General features: G+C 33.6%; 1 protein-coding gene across 1 annotated transcript in view; it reads left to right on the top strand.

Annotated features, from left to right (window-relative positions):
• CCDC102B (coiled-coil domain containing 102B) overlaps positions 1 to 18,380 on the top strand; it is a 141,266-nt gene that overhangs the window by 38,361 nt on the left and 84,525 nt on the right. The window contains exon 5 of the mRNA XM_065669342.1: positions 2,866 to 2,970. Within this exon, the coding sequence (XP_065525414.1) occupies positions 2,866 to 2,970 (105 nt within the window). The remainder of the gene's footprint in view (positions 1 to 2,865; positions 2,971 to 18,380) is intronic.

The raw sequence follows: 18,380 nt of genomic DNA, 5'->3' as shown, positions 1-18,380 counted from the left end.
AGTCCAGTAGATGGTATTTGAACAACTATAAATCTACACAATTTGAAGCAGAAAAGTAATTAATAAATTAATTAATTTGGTGCCAAACAGAGGTATGTGATCCCTTAATGTCTAGTTATTGTACAGAAATTCAGTGAATAGAGTTTAATGTTCTCATTAGGAATATCTAAGCATCTAACATTGTCTTTTGCACTGAATTAACATCTTGTACTCCATCACCAGTGGGCAGGCCATGCCAAAAATATACTGAACTTCCCCTGAAATGCAGCTACGTGCCATTTCCTCATGTCCTTCTCAGAGAGAGATCAGCACCTCCCCCTTGAAGAAACTGCAGACTGAAATGAGGTCACTCCTCAGCTTTCTCTTCTCCAAGCTGAACAATCCAAGTGACCACAGCTGCTCCTTATGAGTCTCCCTTGAAACCTTTCACTATCTTGGTCGCTTCCTCTGGACACACTCTAACAGTTTGATGTCCTTTCTATATTTATGCACCAAAACTGCACACAGTACTTGAGATGGCACTGCAGCAGTGCAGCATAGGTAGGAAAACCAGCTTCCTTGACTCGCCAGCTATGCTGTGCTTGATGCACCCCAGGATATGATCAGCACTTTTGGCTGCCAGGGTACATTGTTAACTCACATTCAACTTACCATCAATCCAAGCCCCCAGTTCTCTTTCCATGGGCTTGCTTTCCAGTCTCTCATTTCCCAGTTTGTATGTATAACCAGGATTACCCTGTCTCATGTGGAGAATCTGTCCATTGCTCTCGTTAAATTTCATAATGGTTGGTGATTGTAATACAGTATGTGAATTGGCTTTGAAATAGAATTTGGAGATAGCTCTAATTAATTTGCTAATGAAGTATTTTATTGCAAAGTTTTAGTTCTTTTGTCTTTGATTTCGTATCTATTCCATGGATTATAATTTATTACTTAGATGCAACTTTGTAAAGAGCCCATACTTAATAATGTAAGCCTTTGGACATTATGGACCTCATTTTCAAAGGAGTAAGCTTATGGTCACGTTCTCATTTATACATGGAAACTGAAACATCCGCCCTACCGTCTGTCTTTTATAATTCTTCATCAGGAGAAGATGGAGCTTATGAAGAAAAAAAACCAACATTGCTTACTTCTTTTACTTTTCCCTCCCCCCTACTTTACTCAGACTTTGGGGGAATTCTCTAGTTTGTCATATATAGAATAATAGCTAGAGAAATGTCTGGAAAAATATTATCATTGCTAGTAAACAAGCAGTTGTTATTTTCCTTTGAATATGATTTTGTCCATACCAGGAAGACTCAGAAAACATTTCTACTTTCCTCTGAAAATCTGAATGAGTCTCTTTGACTTTATAGTTTCTGATTGTTTTTATTTGCTCAGAAATAAGGTGGGAACAGACAGGTTTGCCGTTTGATTTAGCTAGCTAATCTCATTTTTATGATTCACAGGGTCTGAATTATGTTTCTCTGATGCTGTAACACCTCATTCTCTTTGCTTCAGGTTCAGTAGCTTTCCATTATTTGCCAGAAATTGATTTAAAATTGAAGTAACCAGTATCTCAAAAATACACCTCTTCAGCTCTTTCTGAAGCCTTGTTGGCACAGATATTCTGTTTCTTCAATGAAGAAGTGCCTTGTAGTCTTGTCAGTTGCTACTTTTATCAAGAAATCTATTTCAGTTATCACAGAACTGAAAATTGTGAAGTTCTAAAAATGTTGACATTATGTATTAGTATTCCACTTTTTAAAATCTCAGTTGAAAGAACTGGAACCTTTCATTTTCATGTTTTTTTTAATCTACCTTTATCTCTATTAATCTTTTCATAAGTACTAGTAAATAATAACTTTTTAATACTAAGTACTTGTCAATAATAATCTTCTGATAAAAATCTGTTAGTACCTGACAAATAACTGCTTTGTGCTATAAAAATACATTTTACCAATTATTTGTTTGAAATATGAGAAACATTTCATACATTCCTGACAAAATCTCTGTCTCTGAATACTAAATAAAATCAGTTGTTAGATAATTACTTTATATGACTTAGTAACATGGCTTTTTATTGTTATCTTTAATTTCTCCTACATGTGGTTTAGATAAATGAATTCAGAAAGCTTGGTTATCCTAAATTAAGTTTACAGTATTGGCCATAAAAAGATAGTATTTCCCTTAAGACTATTAGTTGTGACTTCAAGAAACAGATTTTTGCAAACTTAAAAATACTTCTGCTTGTTAGGCTAGTGGTTTCTAGTACTGAAGACATACTTCAGAACTAGTTCAGTTTGATGAATATTCATTATAGTTCTTCTAAAGTATAAACAGACCATAACTAAAAACATGCTGATTTTTTATCTTTGGGGGAATAAAAGGTGAGCTTCTATACTGTCAGACCAAAATCAGTCTCAATGTTTCTTAAAAAAAAATTGTTGGTTTTTTTTAATACTTTTGTGCCATAAATAGCAGGAAAATTAATTAGATTTGATTTCCAGTGATTATATTAAAACGTTATCTATACTTTACTTTTGTAAAGGTACAATTAGTGAAAACTTGACTGTCTTGTTTGTTTGTTGGTTTTTTCTTCTTTTCAAATTCAAGTACTCAATTTTATGAAACACGTAAAACTCATATCTTGAACTGATTTCTAAGATGTCCTCCTTCCTCTGAGGTGAGGCCATTAGGCTCATCTGGTGAAGGACAGGATTTTTGACCCAAATTATTCTGATTATTTTATATTATTATATATAATCATATATATCATATAATTATATATATCATATTATTATATTTTGAATCATATTATTTTTTAATCCCTCCCCCCCCTTCTGTTTTGCTTCTTCCTCCTCCCACCCCAACCCTTCCCAGCTGGAAAGACTGCAGTTTGAGAATGCCTCTGGATGGGGGAAGAGAGAGAGACTTGAAGCAGAAAAGCAAAGTTTGGAAGAAGAGAACAGAAGTTTGAAATTGCAGGTAAAAGTAATTCAGAGACTTTCTTAGATGAAAAATAAAGCAACACTAAGTAAATTGTGATTATCAAAATGCACTAAGTAAGCTGCTGAGCAAAAATATGGTATGTGCATTGCTTCATTTGGTTACTCGGGGAGCATTCCCCTAAAGAATTACTATTTCATAATGTCAAAATGTGTCCCTGAAAGAATGGTTGTGCAAGACAGAACAGCCCTGTCAGCATCTCAGACCTGGACAATTAGAACTCAGTGACTTTGAATTTCTGTAGGGTACAGAAACAGCAAGAAGCATCTTTTCATATTGAAAAGGAGCAGGAGGATATGACAAGACTGACAAGACTTGGGAGCAAAAGTGGAGACTGGTAGGAACAGAGGAAATTGTGTAAGCTTTCATAGCTGCAGAGTCCTGATGAAGGTCAAAGCAAAAAAAGCTGTGAGAATTTTTTGTCGTGCTGAATATTGAATCTCTTCTTAGAGAAGAGAGAACTGAAGGAAGGATCTTATTCCTTATTTTTTATTTCTCTAAAGATCTGCTCACTTTTAAATCTTATTGTACTGCTAAAAATGCTGTGATAAATTATTCAGAGACTTTTAGCTGTGTATTTCTTTTATTTTGTGTTTTTCTATGCCAGTAATTAACTAGCAATTGAGAAGGCTCCTACTTTCAAGGTGACTCTGAAAGCTGGGAGAAAGAAAGCAAAAAACACCTGCCAACCATGTACACGCTTGATATTACAAGTATGGGCAGTGAGAAACAGTAACAGTCTTATCTGCTGAAAAAACAAATAATGTAGTGTCATCGATGTGCATTTACTCTTGAATAATGGCAGTCTGAGTAACTAGGACCAGGTTAAAGTTATAATTGAAAAAAGTAATTTCTCTTGGGAAAGATTAGCATAGAAAGTTTCTGTACTTGAGGTCTGCTTTTAAATGTAAAATATTTTTTTTCTATATTTCTTTGGTGACTCAGGAAAAGCAAATTGCAGTTCATGCATATAGCCTACCTTTATAAAATATCTTACATAACAATCACCTGTTTTGGATTTTCCTTTACTAGTATTTATTTTATCATATTGTATCATATCATACCATAACATTTCATATCATATCATATCATATCATATCATATCATATCATATCATATCATATCCTAATTTTTATGTTTTCTTTATAATATATGTAATTTAAGGTTGGAAATGTAGCCAGAAAGATGCTTATCTGCTAAGGCATGCAAAGGCCTGGCCTCTGGTTGCTGGCAGAGTAAACACTGCCACATTAGGTAGTCTTCTATGACACCAAACATCCATTGGAAACATGAGTAAAATAAAAGGTCAACAATGTTAGAGGAAAGAAGGACTGGTGAACCCTTAATACCACAATGAACTCTCTTCACAGCAGCAAAATTTAGTTAAAACAGAAGCAGCCTTGTGAGAAAAATAACTTTGGCAATGAATTCATCCAAATCAGTCATGGCATCGAAGACCCGGGCAGCCATATGTGGAGAAGACAGCTGTTTGTAGAGATAGTTAGCATATATTTTAACCTTGTTGCTGCCATTAAATGAAAAATAAATCTTAGGGAAGGACAGAGTGGCTTTTCCAAAGATTGCAGCCTAACTCGTTTTATATCTTAAACGGAACCTGTTTGTCCCTACGTAGAGACATCCTAGTGTCACAGTTGAACCTTTCTAAATTCTGAGAGTGTCTCTCAAGCAACCTGATCTCGTTGAAGATGTCACTGCACATTGCAGGGGTGTTGGACTAGATAGGCTTTGAAGTTCCCTTGTAACTCAAACTATTCTATGATTCTATGATCTAATTTGCTGTAATACTGTCAATATTCTGAAAAGAATGGCTTTGACTTCTGATTTAAGAGCCTTTTTTCTTGGGAAGGTAGCTTGAGTTCAAATAAAATAACACATTAGAGGCAGTGTTAGAAGAGTACAAAAGGATGATTTTTATAAAATATGGGTGATGGTTATATGTTCAGGTTAGCAAAGGGGATAATATGCAAGACTGAAACCATAGCTCTCGAAAGATCTTTGTGCATCTTATTCCGAATGATCAGGGCTTTATTAGCAAATAGACACAAGTGATATGGTAAGGTGTTATGGAATGAATTCCAGAAGAAACCACAGTTGCATAACACCCTAGCTTCTCCAAAACCTGTATTTATGAGATGATTTGGGCTATCCATTGTAGTTTACAACACTACAGTGTTATTAATTGTTGTACAGCTGATTCACATTTTTAAAGGGTATAAATAATGGCTATATTTTTTTCCTTAATTACAATTTTAGTTACATTAAACATGGTATCAAAATATAGAAGTGAAGTTCTTATGTCCTTGTCTAAATGATTTCATGTTGGCACATGATTTTCTTCCTCTTTAGTATGTATACTTCCACAGAATGTAGAATTTGTGCAGTCTCTCGGCACTAACAGTAGTAAGTCATGCAGATTGAAATTCTAAACACACAAAAGTTAATATTAATTATGTTTTGCACAAAATGTGAGCCTTTAATATTATTCTTAGATGGCAATATGTTGGTTTAAATTGTTTCCATATACAGTTTTTGAAAGACTAAGTTCTATTGTACAAAAAGATGAGCAGAATTGATGAAACAATTGAGATCAGACATTACTATGTGGTTTTATTGACCGTATTTCTTGGAGTGGAAAGTACTATTTAAATTATTAACTGTATTATTTGACAAATAGCATGGCAACAAATATTAAATGGATCTAACTGGTTCATCTAGGATGGGATAAATTTAAGAAAAAACCCAAACTTACTGATGATATAAATCAATGCCCCAAACTTGCTGTTTATGGGAAAGATTTTTTCTATTTCCTCACTGAATATGACCTTGAAATAAACCTATTGATTTTGAGGAATAATAACTGCTTTTTTGTATTATCTCTAATTATTATGCGGAATATCTGGTTATTAAATGTATGATTCACAGAATATGTTTTCAAGTGGATTTGTACAGAATCTAAGTGCAGAATGCTGAACTCTGGAGCTCGCTTATCATACCATAGACTAAATTTTTAAAAGAAGTTTCATTTCTGTCTTCAATATTATAATGTTATAATGTTAGGTAAAACAATCCATTGTTTTTAAAGATGGAATGATGGACAACACATTTTTAAGATGAAACCATTTTAGATTAACGTTAGCCAGCAAGATTTTTTTAATCATCAGTGGTTTAGTTTGAGTTTTTGAAAGCAGGAAACGCTGATATTTTTTATGCAAATAATCTAGAAAATTGTCTTGGGTTTACATGATGAGGTTTTGATAGCACTGGGACCACCGTAGTGGCCTCTGTGAGAAGAGATCAAGAGCTGCCAGAAACAGCCAGTTCCAACTGGGTCCAAAAGGAACCCGCTACTGGCCAAAGATGAACCCATCAGTGCTGTGGGTGGCCCCTTTGTGAAAACACATTTCAGATGCAGGGAAATACACCAAACAGCAGTGTGTGATGGTGATGAGTGAGGAGAGAATGTGAGATGAACAGCTCTGCAGACATCAAGGCCAGAGAAGTAGAAGGGGTGAAGGTGCTCCAGGTGCCCTCCACGGTCCTCCATGAGCAGCAGGGGACAACTTGCTTCACCATGGAAATCTTTGCAGGAGTTGCAGCCTGTGGGAGACCCACACTGGAGCAGTCTGCTCCTAAAAGACTTGCCCCATGGAAAGGACCTGTTCAGGAGCAATTCTTGAAGAAGTGTGGTCTGTGTGAAGGACTAATGCTGGAGCAGTTCACGGAGACCTGTATCCCGTGGGAGGGACCCACTGCTGGAGCAGAGGAACAGCATGAGTAGAAAGGAGAAGCAGAGACTGACCTGCCATTCCCCATCTGCGCATAGAGGGAGAACTTAGAGGAGTCGGGAGTGAAAGAGTGAAGCTGGGCTTGCGAAGAAGGGTGAGAGGGAACAGAGATGGTTTTTTTTAGTTTCATCTTTGTTTCTCAGCATCCTACTCTATTTCTAATTGACAGTATATTTAGCTTTTGCCAAGTCAAGTCTATGGATGATGTGAGAGACGTGTATCTAGTAAAGGCTAATAGTAGTTGCTGTGTGTCTCATTCCTGGGTTTGTGTCACAAAGTTCTCATGGATTGAGCTTTTTAATATAGTTTTTACTCTTCATCAGTACAAAACTCAAGAGAAGCCATAATTACAATATTATTGTTAAACACTTTGATACTTCATCTAGCACTGTTCAATCAATGGAGAATTCTCTTAGTTTCAATGAGAACCTCTGGGGCTGCTTATTGTGATGGTAAAGTGGTACTGGTTGCACAATTCCCTTAGCACATTTTTAAAACACCCTATGTTTTCTCATAACTACCTCTTGGGAAACAGTTATTTTTATACAATTTTTTTTCCTTAGGACTTTTCTGGTGAAATGTTCATTTTAATTCCTTAGAAAGCCCACTGAAGTATAGAACTAAAAGCAAATAAAAAGTGAATTTTACATATATGTTCATTTCTTCTAAGAAATTATGCTGATCTTTAATAATAGCAAGGAAAAAATTACAAACTGTCATGGATCAACGCTCAGCACTCCGTATTTTTCCCACCAAATTGTTTCCAGTTTCAAAAATTTGTGATTCCTGACAAGAAAAAGCTGAAGGTTAAAGACTAGACTTTAAAAAAAAACAATCTGTCATTTTCCTGTGATTAGTGGCATAATTTTGAGAGCATTAGTATGCTTCGATTTTTCCATTTAAATTTAGTACTTTATCTCCTATTTTCTAACTTCTTGAATGGGCCTATAAATTGTACATTTGTACAATTTTTATACAATTGTACACTTTTTGAAGACTATAAAAATTTTGAATTACACATTTTATAGGAATGCTAAACCTCAGAAAAAAATGTAGGTTTTGCTGATTCATGTTAATCAGTTATTAATTAGGACAAGATTTTGATTTCACTTAAGGTTACACGATTAGTATTATCCTGTGACTTTCATAAAATAGGTTTAACAGCTGGAACATTTAATGTGATAACTTACTAAGGGATATATTCTAATAATAAAATGATAGAAGGTCGGGTTGGAGGAGATCTCTTCAGTGATTCAACCTCAACATCAGTCATGAGATGAAAGTGATGAAACTTGTATTTTTTCATGGAGGGGCTGTGTGTATAAAGTATTGTCTGTAGAACTTAGAACATCTCCACCATCTTACATGGAATTTCTCAGTACTGTCTTCTATTTAAAAGTCACTGGATGCTATTCCTGGCAGATTACATATGGCAGTTTAACACCTATTTGACTATCATGCTTGCAATTATAGATGTTTACGAAAGACAATGTCTCCATTCAAGCTTTTCATTAAGCAGTAAATTACATGTTTATAATGATGAGAAAGTTTTCATAGTTCAGGAAAAGTTTTATTTAGTCTTTTTCTTGTGAAACTTGTGAAGCCTGTATTGTTTTCTTTTTTTCCCTTTTTCATTTTTCTATATGCAGCTTTTCAAAGGTTAGAATTCTCAAATCAAAAATTAAGGGGAAAAAGAACAAAATTTTAACTTCTCAATGTTACGGTACCACCTCTCTCCCTTTTTTCCAGCCAGTTGGAAAAGTTTGCTTTCAAATACTAGTTACCTTTTTTATTTTGGCAGAGTAGCATAAGGGTGCTTGAATGTCATCAGAACCAGAGTTCAACTAGCTCTATATCCCATTTCTAACACTGACCAAAAATGGGTGTATATTGAAGACTTACTAAGAGCAGCATAAAAATACATTCCCAGAGCACTTTAATGGCTTCTTAGGAATTTATGGCTCAGAAAGTCCCAGTGAGAGTGGTGGTTTCCAACTCTCATACACCTTATTGAATATTTTTTCTGTAAATATTTTTTAACTACCCATCTTGTCTGTTTGTTTCATGACACTATTCAATCTGGTACAGACCTTGTGATGTAGCCCATATATAAAATATGGACACAGGATTGTTTCCATACTTCTCTTATATGGATACAGAGGAAATTCAAGTAGCAATCTTGTTTCCTTCATTTTTTGTATTTTTTTTTTTTTGTAATAGTCAACCGACCATTAAGTTTCTTGCTGTTGATTTGTTTATAGAAGGACTAATAATAGTTTTTATAACTTCTGCAAGTTGTTACTCAAATCCTGTTTGTCCTTCCTTATTATGTATTTACAAAAATACTGGCAAATCTTAAAATCTTTTCTATTTATTTCTCCCATTTCAAAACAGCTAGTTATAATATATCATGCGATTCAATATTTTATATAGTTCCCTTTAAAAATACAGTAGACTCCACCCCAGGATTTATGTATAACTTTTTTTCTGCCCTATTCTTAGACCAGAATGTATTATCTGTAACAAAAATAAAATTTAATCTTTAATTCTATTTTCCCCACTCTGTCTCCCATTTTATTAATTAAAAAAAATGGTATATTAAATTATTGTACTTAGAAGGTCAGGAATTTTCCTTTTTTTTATTTTTTTCTCACGATTAAGGTGTCAGTTGAAAAGGCGGATATATGTGTCAAAGTGTGTTGATGTTTAGTTCAGGTTTCATTCCTTTAAATTCAGCCTGTCAAATCTGACAGTTTCAGTGATTAATCTTTTCAGGTAGGTAGAAACTTTGGCCTCAGTGGTATGTCTGTAAACTTGTCTCAGTTGGAAAGGTACTTCTTACAGTTACCGCATATTTGAAAAGAGTTCTGATTAACTTCTGTCTTGTACTACTTTTTTGTACTTTCTTTTCTTGTCCTTCTTTTTTTCAAGGAGCAGACTTTCAAATTCTTTTCTAAGAAAAATAAATTTTAGAAGCAAAGAGAGTTTAATTCAGCCTTCAGCTTTAGGTATCTTATAAAAGTCTTGGGAAAAGAACAGATGGGATTGTTATTTAGCAGTATATCTTTTTAAAAAATGGATTTGAACTGTATTTTGTGACATTTCTCATCAACTTTGGAAATTTCAGTTATTTAAACAGCCAGCACTAGATGCTTGGAATATCTTGTGCTTGATTTTGGTCTGACACTTGCCTTTAGTGCTCATTTGAGTTAGTGTTGTAGTTACTTAATCCATGTAATTCTGGTTAAACTTAATTACAGAGGATTGTCTTTTTATTCTACTACTATTTTTATTTCAATGCTCTTCAGAGGATATATTTCTTCACTGAATATCTAGTAATAAAAAAAACAAACCACCATCACTTTGAGGCTTAAGAATTTAATAAAAAATTAAGTCTTGTGCTGAAGGAGATAACAGAAATAACAGCTTTTATTTTGTTATTAAAGTCATTTTGTCAAGAGATTGCTTAAAAACAACCCATGTGAATTGTGTACATTGGAGCCAGATAGTTCCCATATCGCATATATATTGATTTATAGAGCTGAACACCTCTTGTCTGACCCCATCATTTCCTGTATGCTTTGCTTTTCTCAATTTAGGGATATTGAACTCTGCCTTTCCCTGTTTTAGAAAATTTGTGAGGATGAAAAATAATACTTGATGTAAAATTGCCAAAGTTATTTGTCTATCTGAAGTTTTTGTTTGTTTGGGGGTATTTTTTGTTGGCTTTTTTTTTTTTGTTTGTTTTGTTTGGTTGTGTTTTTTTAAGATGCTTTGTCCAGAATTTTATTTAATACTTGATGATTATAAAGGTGGTTTCTTACAAGACAATATTGTACACTACAACTTACCTTCTTAATGAAGAAACATTTTTGTTTGGTTGGTTGGTTTGGGAGGGTTGTCTTATGGAGTTTTTTTTGTAACTGAAGATTATTAAATAATTTAATGTGCTTGTTTAATTATAGTTAAAAGTGGATATGAAAAGAATTCAAGACGTTCTTAATCTGTCTTGTTATATAACATAATTACAAAGGAAAATAAATTATTACTGTATTTCTTTTCTATGCTTCATTCAGATAGTTGGCATTATTTGATTACTTGTTTCTAGCCATGCATCTTACCAAGGAGATTTATCTTCATATTATCAAATGTGTAATATAAATGATTGGCAACCATGCTGGAAGGAGGTTTAATTTCTTTACTACCAAATAATGTACTATATTTAATACACTACTGTATACTCTGCCTGGAGAAGTGGCATCCAGGTTCAGCTAAAAGTCCAGATCATCAAGCAAGTCCATAGTGACTCTGGTGCAGCTGAGGCTGGAGCTCAGGCAAAGCTCATGGGAGAGCCTCAGTATAAAAGCTTTTAAGGTAAGGAAGAACAGCCCTTGTATTTGGTTTCCAGCAGAGCTGGAAATTGTTTACCTCAAATCTTTTCTAAAAGGGGAGCAGGGGCATGCCCTCAACTACACTAGATCTTTCCAACCTTACCTATTCTATGATTCTAAATTGGCCCTGAGCCCTTGGCATGAAAATGCACTTACAGCCCTGCTTGTCCTCACTTAGTATCAAGTAACTATCAGCATTAAAGCACTGCTAAGATGCTACAAAGCAATAGAACAGGGAGAGGTTCAACCAAGTCTAGCCCAATTCACCAAAATATTGAGTTCCTTTTGCTGTCAGATTGATTAAATATGATACGGTTTTAGTATTGTTCTGTGATTGTTGATTGTTCCCATAAATTCACTGATTAATAACTTTTATGTCCTGTTGAAGGTCAACACAGGTGATTGCTGACCTTCAAATTGAAAAGACTGTAATGGGCTTCTGTATAGTTGAGTGGAAATACCTTTTACAAAGTCTAATGGCCTGGAACTGATTAAGTTTGAATTGGCTACTCTACATTCACACCTTTGTGGTTTTATGATTACTAGGTGTAAAGGTGTCTGCAGTTCTGAATTTTGAGACATTTACATCTCATCACATGACATGCAGAAGCCACATATCATGGTTGAAGAAGCTGCTTTTTCATGAGAAGTTATTATATTTTTAGCTAACTAAGTGGAAGTGAATGCTTTTGGCAGTTCTGTCTCCCTGTTCCAGTGGTATAAGATGGATCAATTTATATGAAGAATATTGTTAGTAAAATCTGAAAGGTCATGGTACTCACACATACATAATAGTCTGTCTTCTGAAAAATAAATCTGTTTGCAGTGATTAGGTGAAGAAAATTATTGATACTTCTGTTAATTTCAGAAACCGATGGTTGTGTTGACAGTAAACTTTTTTCCGTTGGCCTTACTGGGACTTCTTAAATCTAATAAAAAAGTTTTCTTGGTTTAAAATACAAGAATAATCTTTATGATTTAGAAAATATGAACTCTATAAATCCCAAATTTTGAGAAAAATATTCTGTGATGAGAAGGAGAAAGAGGATAAGGCACTAGAATCTCACTTGACAGATAGGAAGTGTAAGCTATTATTTAGTTTGGGGTAGATCCTCTTAAGACTATTTCAGACCTGCTCTTGCACATGTAATAAATCATGGCAGATGTGATTGAGGTGTTCAGTTCTTATCCAGCCTGAACAGTCTAACACTTAAGCTGCTATGAAGACCATTTGTTTCTTTTCTGCCTTGGCAGGGGGTTAGGCTAGATGGTATCCAGAGATCCCAGAGGTCCCTTCCAACCTTAATGATTCTGTGATTTTTGTCTGTTTTTTCCGTGATTTTGTTTATTTTTCATTGTATAACTTTCCACACTAAAAGACATATAAGCAACATTCCACTCAAGCCCTTGAGTTTATTCCAACAAAAGATGGCATTTTTTTGACATTCATTTTCATGGGTAAGAATGCTGTTGCTGCTTAATTCCAACATTGAAAAACTCCTCAAATAAATAGTTTAATCATACAGATTTGAACACAGCATTAACCTGAAACATAATAAATAATTTCTGAAAAGGAGCAGTCAGTGTTTGGAATTAAGTTTTATTTCCATTCTCTATGCTTACTTCACTAAACTGGACTCTCTCTTTTTCCTACTTGTAATTCTTCAGACAATAAGAGTTTAAATTCTTGAAGGACATTGCATTCCAGCTTGAAGATTAGATTTTTTGCCTTTTTAAAATGTACTTTAAATTTTTCGCAGTAAAGGTTTCAAACTGAATTGAGGTGTCAATTAATTTGTAGTGGTGATGATGGGCTTTTGACTTCTACTCTAGGTTTTTTTATTTAAGAAGTTAAAGTGGTTGCAAAGTCCGAAAGCTGGACTGTCTCAAGTGTTACCAGTAGAACAGAACCAATTGTATAATTTTTCTAGCAATGTTTGGAACACAGGCTTAGTATTACAGTTCAGTTCATGTAGGCCTTTTTGTTATTTTGTACTGCATGATGGCACTTCAGTGCTTTATTTCAGTTCTGTTTCGATGATGGTGTATGCAAAAGTGGAACACTCAAACTTCATCACAGCAAGATTTATTTAGCAAATTATTGTTCATCTCACAGATATTTTCTAAGTTTACATAACTTGTCTTGATTGTACTTGTTACTAGTTATCCTGGTGCAAAATAGAACCGTAGCATAAATTACTATATTGAAAAGTATTGAAATATGCTCCAGTGGTGTTACCATCTATGCATACACAAATACTGTAGTCTAGAAAATTTCTCAAACTTTTCCATAGGAAGGATGAAAGGATGGCAGAGAGTTAACACTCTTTGAGATACATGCTCTATTTTAATAATTTTTTTGAACTTCATTAATCTTAAGGTCTTTTATCAAACCTGGCTAAAAAGGTTGAATTTAGGAAGAATTCTAGGTAATATATATGAGTTTGTGTATTGCTCTAAAGAAAAAGATCTAAGAATAATTTAAAAGAGGTCTAATTTGCTTCACCTGTATTGTGATTCTGGCCAAACGCAGTAGCTGTAACAGTTAAAAATTGTTCTCTACTTCATATGTATTTTATTCCCAGTTAAAGCAAATATATTTGTGGCCCTATATGCATATGAAATCGCTACTGTCATGTACAGTCATATGTACTGTGAAGAAAAAAAAAATAATATTTTACATCATAATTTATTCAAAATAAAGTGATGGTGGTGATAATCAAGAAACTGATAAACCACTATGCTCTCACTCCACTGGAGACATCCCAATATCACTAGACTATAACAGAACACAAGATATTGACATAAGGAGGAGAAGTATGTTTTTTTTGGAGTTTGGTGGGGGTAATTGACCCTATTTATCTCTTCTATTTTCAAAACTTTCCACAAAATACTTAGGCTTTATAAACTGTTAAGTTTGTTTCCATCAAGAAATAATGAATGCTTCAATAATGTAAAAAAAAAAAAAAAAAAGTGGTATTAACACCAAGAGATGAAGTATATTGAAGGTAATTAAGAGCTTTGAATGTTTATAAGTTTTTTGATTAATTTATGTATTCTCTGAAATAGGATGAAATAAATACTGATGATGTGATATGCCCTGACTCAACTGATTGCAATTTACTAATATGTTACTAATTGATTAGGTAACAGAGGACTAGAAATCACATTTATTTTATTTCCAGGCCAATTCTTCACTATACTAGTTATTTTTTATCTCAGAACTTTCCCTCCTTCTCCCTTTCCCCATGTTTATTTTTGAAACATTTCAGAAATATTACAGGTCATGAAATTCAGCTTATAATTTATTTAAAAGGAATTTATTACTAGTGACCCAAATACATGATGACAACGCACACCACATTTTCAAGGAGACATTTTGGAGTGTGTAGTGCTTACTAGATTCTAAATTCAGACAGATTAATTTCATTGAACAGTGCAAGCAACCCACATAGAAATGTTAAGTGAAATGCTTCAGGATATTCTTACATTAAATTTCATAAGCACAAATCGGGCTCGTATGTATGAAGCATAGATTTTGCACTCTGGAATGCAGAAGGTCATATGCCTTTCAAGCACAAGTTTTGGAAACTGGAGTTTATAAGGAGGAATTGCTAGAAATTATTCAGATCCCATTAATTTCTCCTACAACACAAAAGGTGGTTTTTCTTCTTAATGGAAAAATATTTTGTCTTTAAACCTTGGATATGATTCTGTAACTTGCATATAGTACTGTGCAATATTAAAATATGTTCTAGATCATCTTCCATAATTTTCTAAATAGGTCTATTAATCACATGTATTTGTGTTTTGTCCATTATAAAGATGTGTTCACATACTGAAGCAATAAAATGAAATCAATTGATGACAAAAACTAACACCTCTATAATCAAAACAATGTAATACTAAAGTATTTTAAAAGGAGTTTTAAAAATATTTGTGGTCAGTAGTGTAAGCTAAGACTTAACTTGTTATATATGTTCTCAAAATTATTAACTGTTTAAATACAGTACATTAATAAGTTTTCTTTAACCTGAAAAGGACATAAAAATAAAGAAATTATGGTAGAATCACTTGTCATTCCACAACTTCTGTAAATGGTAATACAAAGCTAGACTCAGTAAAAATTAAGACTTATTTGGTGCTTCTTGCTTTGATTTAAGAATAGGAAAATGGAATTATGCCTTGACAGTATATTCTAAACTATAACTGGGCTGTTTTATGGAAATGAAAGAGTTGTTATCTGGCATGTTGGAAATGAAAATTGTCCTTTAAATATGCTTCTTTCTGTTAGGATTTTCCCTAAACAGAAAGTAAAAAATAACTATATAGTTTTTCTGAACATGGGTAAGACATGGGAAGTAGAACAGTTTTGGATTTTTTTTTTAATAAAGCAGTTGATATGAATCATAGAATCATAGAATCATAGAGTAGTTAGGGTTGGAATGATAAAGTAATTAATAAAGTATAGCCCTGTTACACATTCCTAAGTAGTGTGTACATATATACTTGATACTTATACAGATATATGTATTTATATATGAATATAAGCAAGCATATTTCATAGTCACAGAATCATAGAAAAAGTGTGAATCATCCAGCTTTTGGACTGGCATGTTCCAAAACTTGGGTCCATTGATGTGAATTCACTTTCTTACAGCTCCAAGCAGTAAATTAGCATAATAGCAGAATCAGAAATACCTGGCAGATTCTATGTGTGAACTCTGAAATAGGTACTGTGCAATCTCTTATTCTACATAGTGTATATTTATTTTAACAAAATAATTATAATATTCACTATCTGAATTAAATGAGGACTCTGTATAGACTAGTAAACTGTGGGTCTGGCCTAGTGAGGTTAGGCTGATAAAGTTTAGCTTGGATGTGTATGTAGGTTGGAGCATTTCACATCTATTTTTGGACAAAATTATGAGGGTTTGAATTTTATTTATTCTTTAACAATGCTGTCAGGCTAAGGAATTTCTCTTGTGCTAGAGCGCTTATTCAGTTTGGCTCTACAGAAATAGGAGCTGTGCTTCATAAAATCAGCTAAATTGGTATTTAGAAATGTCACCCATGATATGGTGGCATTTTATAATATATCCCAATGTAAATGTAAACTTTCACTCAAAAATTTTGTTGTTGAAATTAAATGGTCATATAGCCTGTTTCTTATTTGGAGTATTTATCATTTAAATGACATTTAAAAGTCACTAGATTTGAAAGCAGATTTACCTTTTAAAAGAAATTTTGTACACTAGTTGCCCATGAATTATCTTTCATTATGCCAGATAATAACAGGTAATATGAAGTATTTGAATACAAATATTCTGTAAACAGTCTCCAGAGAGAGAAAAACTAATATATTGATATTCATTTCACGATGCTTTGTGTTAAGGTCATCAGCATTTGTGTGTTATGATTATACTTCATTTCAGACAAAAGATTTGTCTGTATTCCCAACTTAAAACATAGGAATCATTATATAATTATTCACTGACTAAAACAAAAGTGATCTTTCATCATGCCTACTTAACAAGGCTTTAATATCACATTGTACCTAGTGCTTCGGTTTTAAGGTAATCTAGAGAAGACAGAGAGTGGCAAATACTCATTTTTATAAATGTAACTATTACTTTGACACTGGGCCTTCTCAAGAAATAATCTTGCATAATCTGAAATAGCCACAAATTGTTGATGATGCTTGTTAAATTGAAGATTATCCAGTGTTCTACATATCATTCATACAGGCAAAAATGTTGTTTATTATTCTTTTAAAATCAATTTTTCTATGACTCTTATGGTCTTCACTGAATTACTATGTTCCCATATTTTGGGGGTCATTAGTTACCATAACATTGTGTCAGTCACTTTATTCAGACTTTAAACATATGTATATCTTTTTGCCTCTTCAAATCACTGATTTCCATTATTTATACATATAGTAGAAAGCATATCATAAGCATGTGAGGAAATGATTGAGCAAAAGTTGAATGGTTGATAAAAAAACTCCCATTGAGGAGGGATAATTGGACCTTGTTTGACAAAGGAAAGAGGAAATTTTGGTATGAGAAGCATATGAAGCACATGTGGGAAAGCATATATAAGCATGTTCCCTTACTCTTTTAATCTAGCCTGATGCTAAACCATGCGTAATTTCCTTGATGACACCAGAAAAAGCTGACAGGAAAATTATGCTGCTTTAGAATAGACCACAGGTAAATTGCTTGAGAGAGCTGTCAGAAGTGGTTTCATAGCACAAGCATTAAAGGTACCTTCTGGGTGATCTGAGGGAAGAATAATGCTACATATTTTGTTTCTCAAGATCAGAAATAGCAATATTATCCTGCAAGAAAGACGTATTTGTGCTCTGAAAATTGCTTATTGTGAATTATTTCCACCACACTGTACTAACTCAATGGCTTTTAGAAACACACCACAATTATATGCCCATTTTTGTTGGGGTTTTTTTAATCCTTCGAACCAGGTCATATTTCTGTGTGGCTACTGTATAGATCTGTTTTTCACTGAAAAGAAACCCAACTAACCAAACAATCCCTCCTTCCCCCCCCCCCCCAAAAAAAAAAAACCCACAACAACCCAACAACCCAAACAAACAACCCAGAACAAACATCCAAAACAAATCACAGACAAACCAAACCAAAACTACCTCACTATTGTTATTATATTGCTATGAGTTGGGCAGGTTTAAAAATATAGTCAGACTATAAATACTAAAAAAAAAATGAAGACTAAAAATGCTAGAAACTATGAATAAAATAATATATTGTGCTAATATAATGTGCTAATGTGTATGACTTTGCCTGCACAAGTCAGTAAGATAATCTAGATGGGAAGGTTGCTTTTGACTTTTCCATATGTGTTAAATATGCAGCTGCTGCATGGAATTAGTAAAATGAACTAAACTAAGATACGCGTATATAATAACATATACTACAGAAGGACTTTACTTAGAGAAGGACTGTAATTATATAAATACACTCACAAAACTAACATTTTTGTCAATATGATAGCATCCCCCTCAAGATGTAGCACAAGGTTGCATAAAAAAATGTAAACAAAATCCTTTTTGTTGTTTTTAGACTAATGTGTTCGTGTCTCTTCTCCCCCACCCCGCACCTCCAGAAATTTTATCCAAATGGCATTCAAGGGTCTTGATTATAGATGCTTG

The sequence above is a fragment of the Lathamus discolor genome, chromosome 2, assembly GCF_037157495.1.
Source record: "Lathamus discolor isolate bLatDis1 chromosome 2, bLatDis1.hap1, whole genome shotgun sequence".
Classification (NCBI taxonomy): domain Eukaryota; kingdom Metazoa; phylum Chordata; class Aves; order Psittaciformes; family Psittacidae; genus Lathamus; species Lathamus discolor.
The sequence above is the reverse complement of the archived record's forward strand: the minus strand, read 5'-3'. Positions and strand labels throughout refer to the sequence as shown.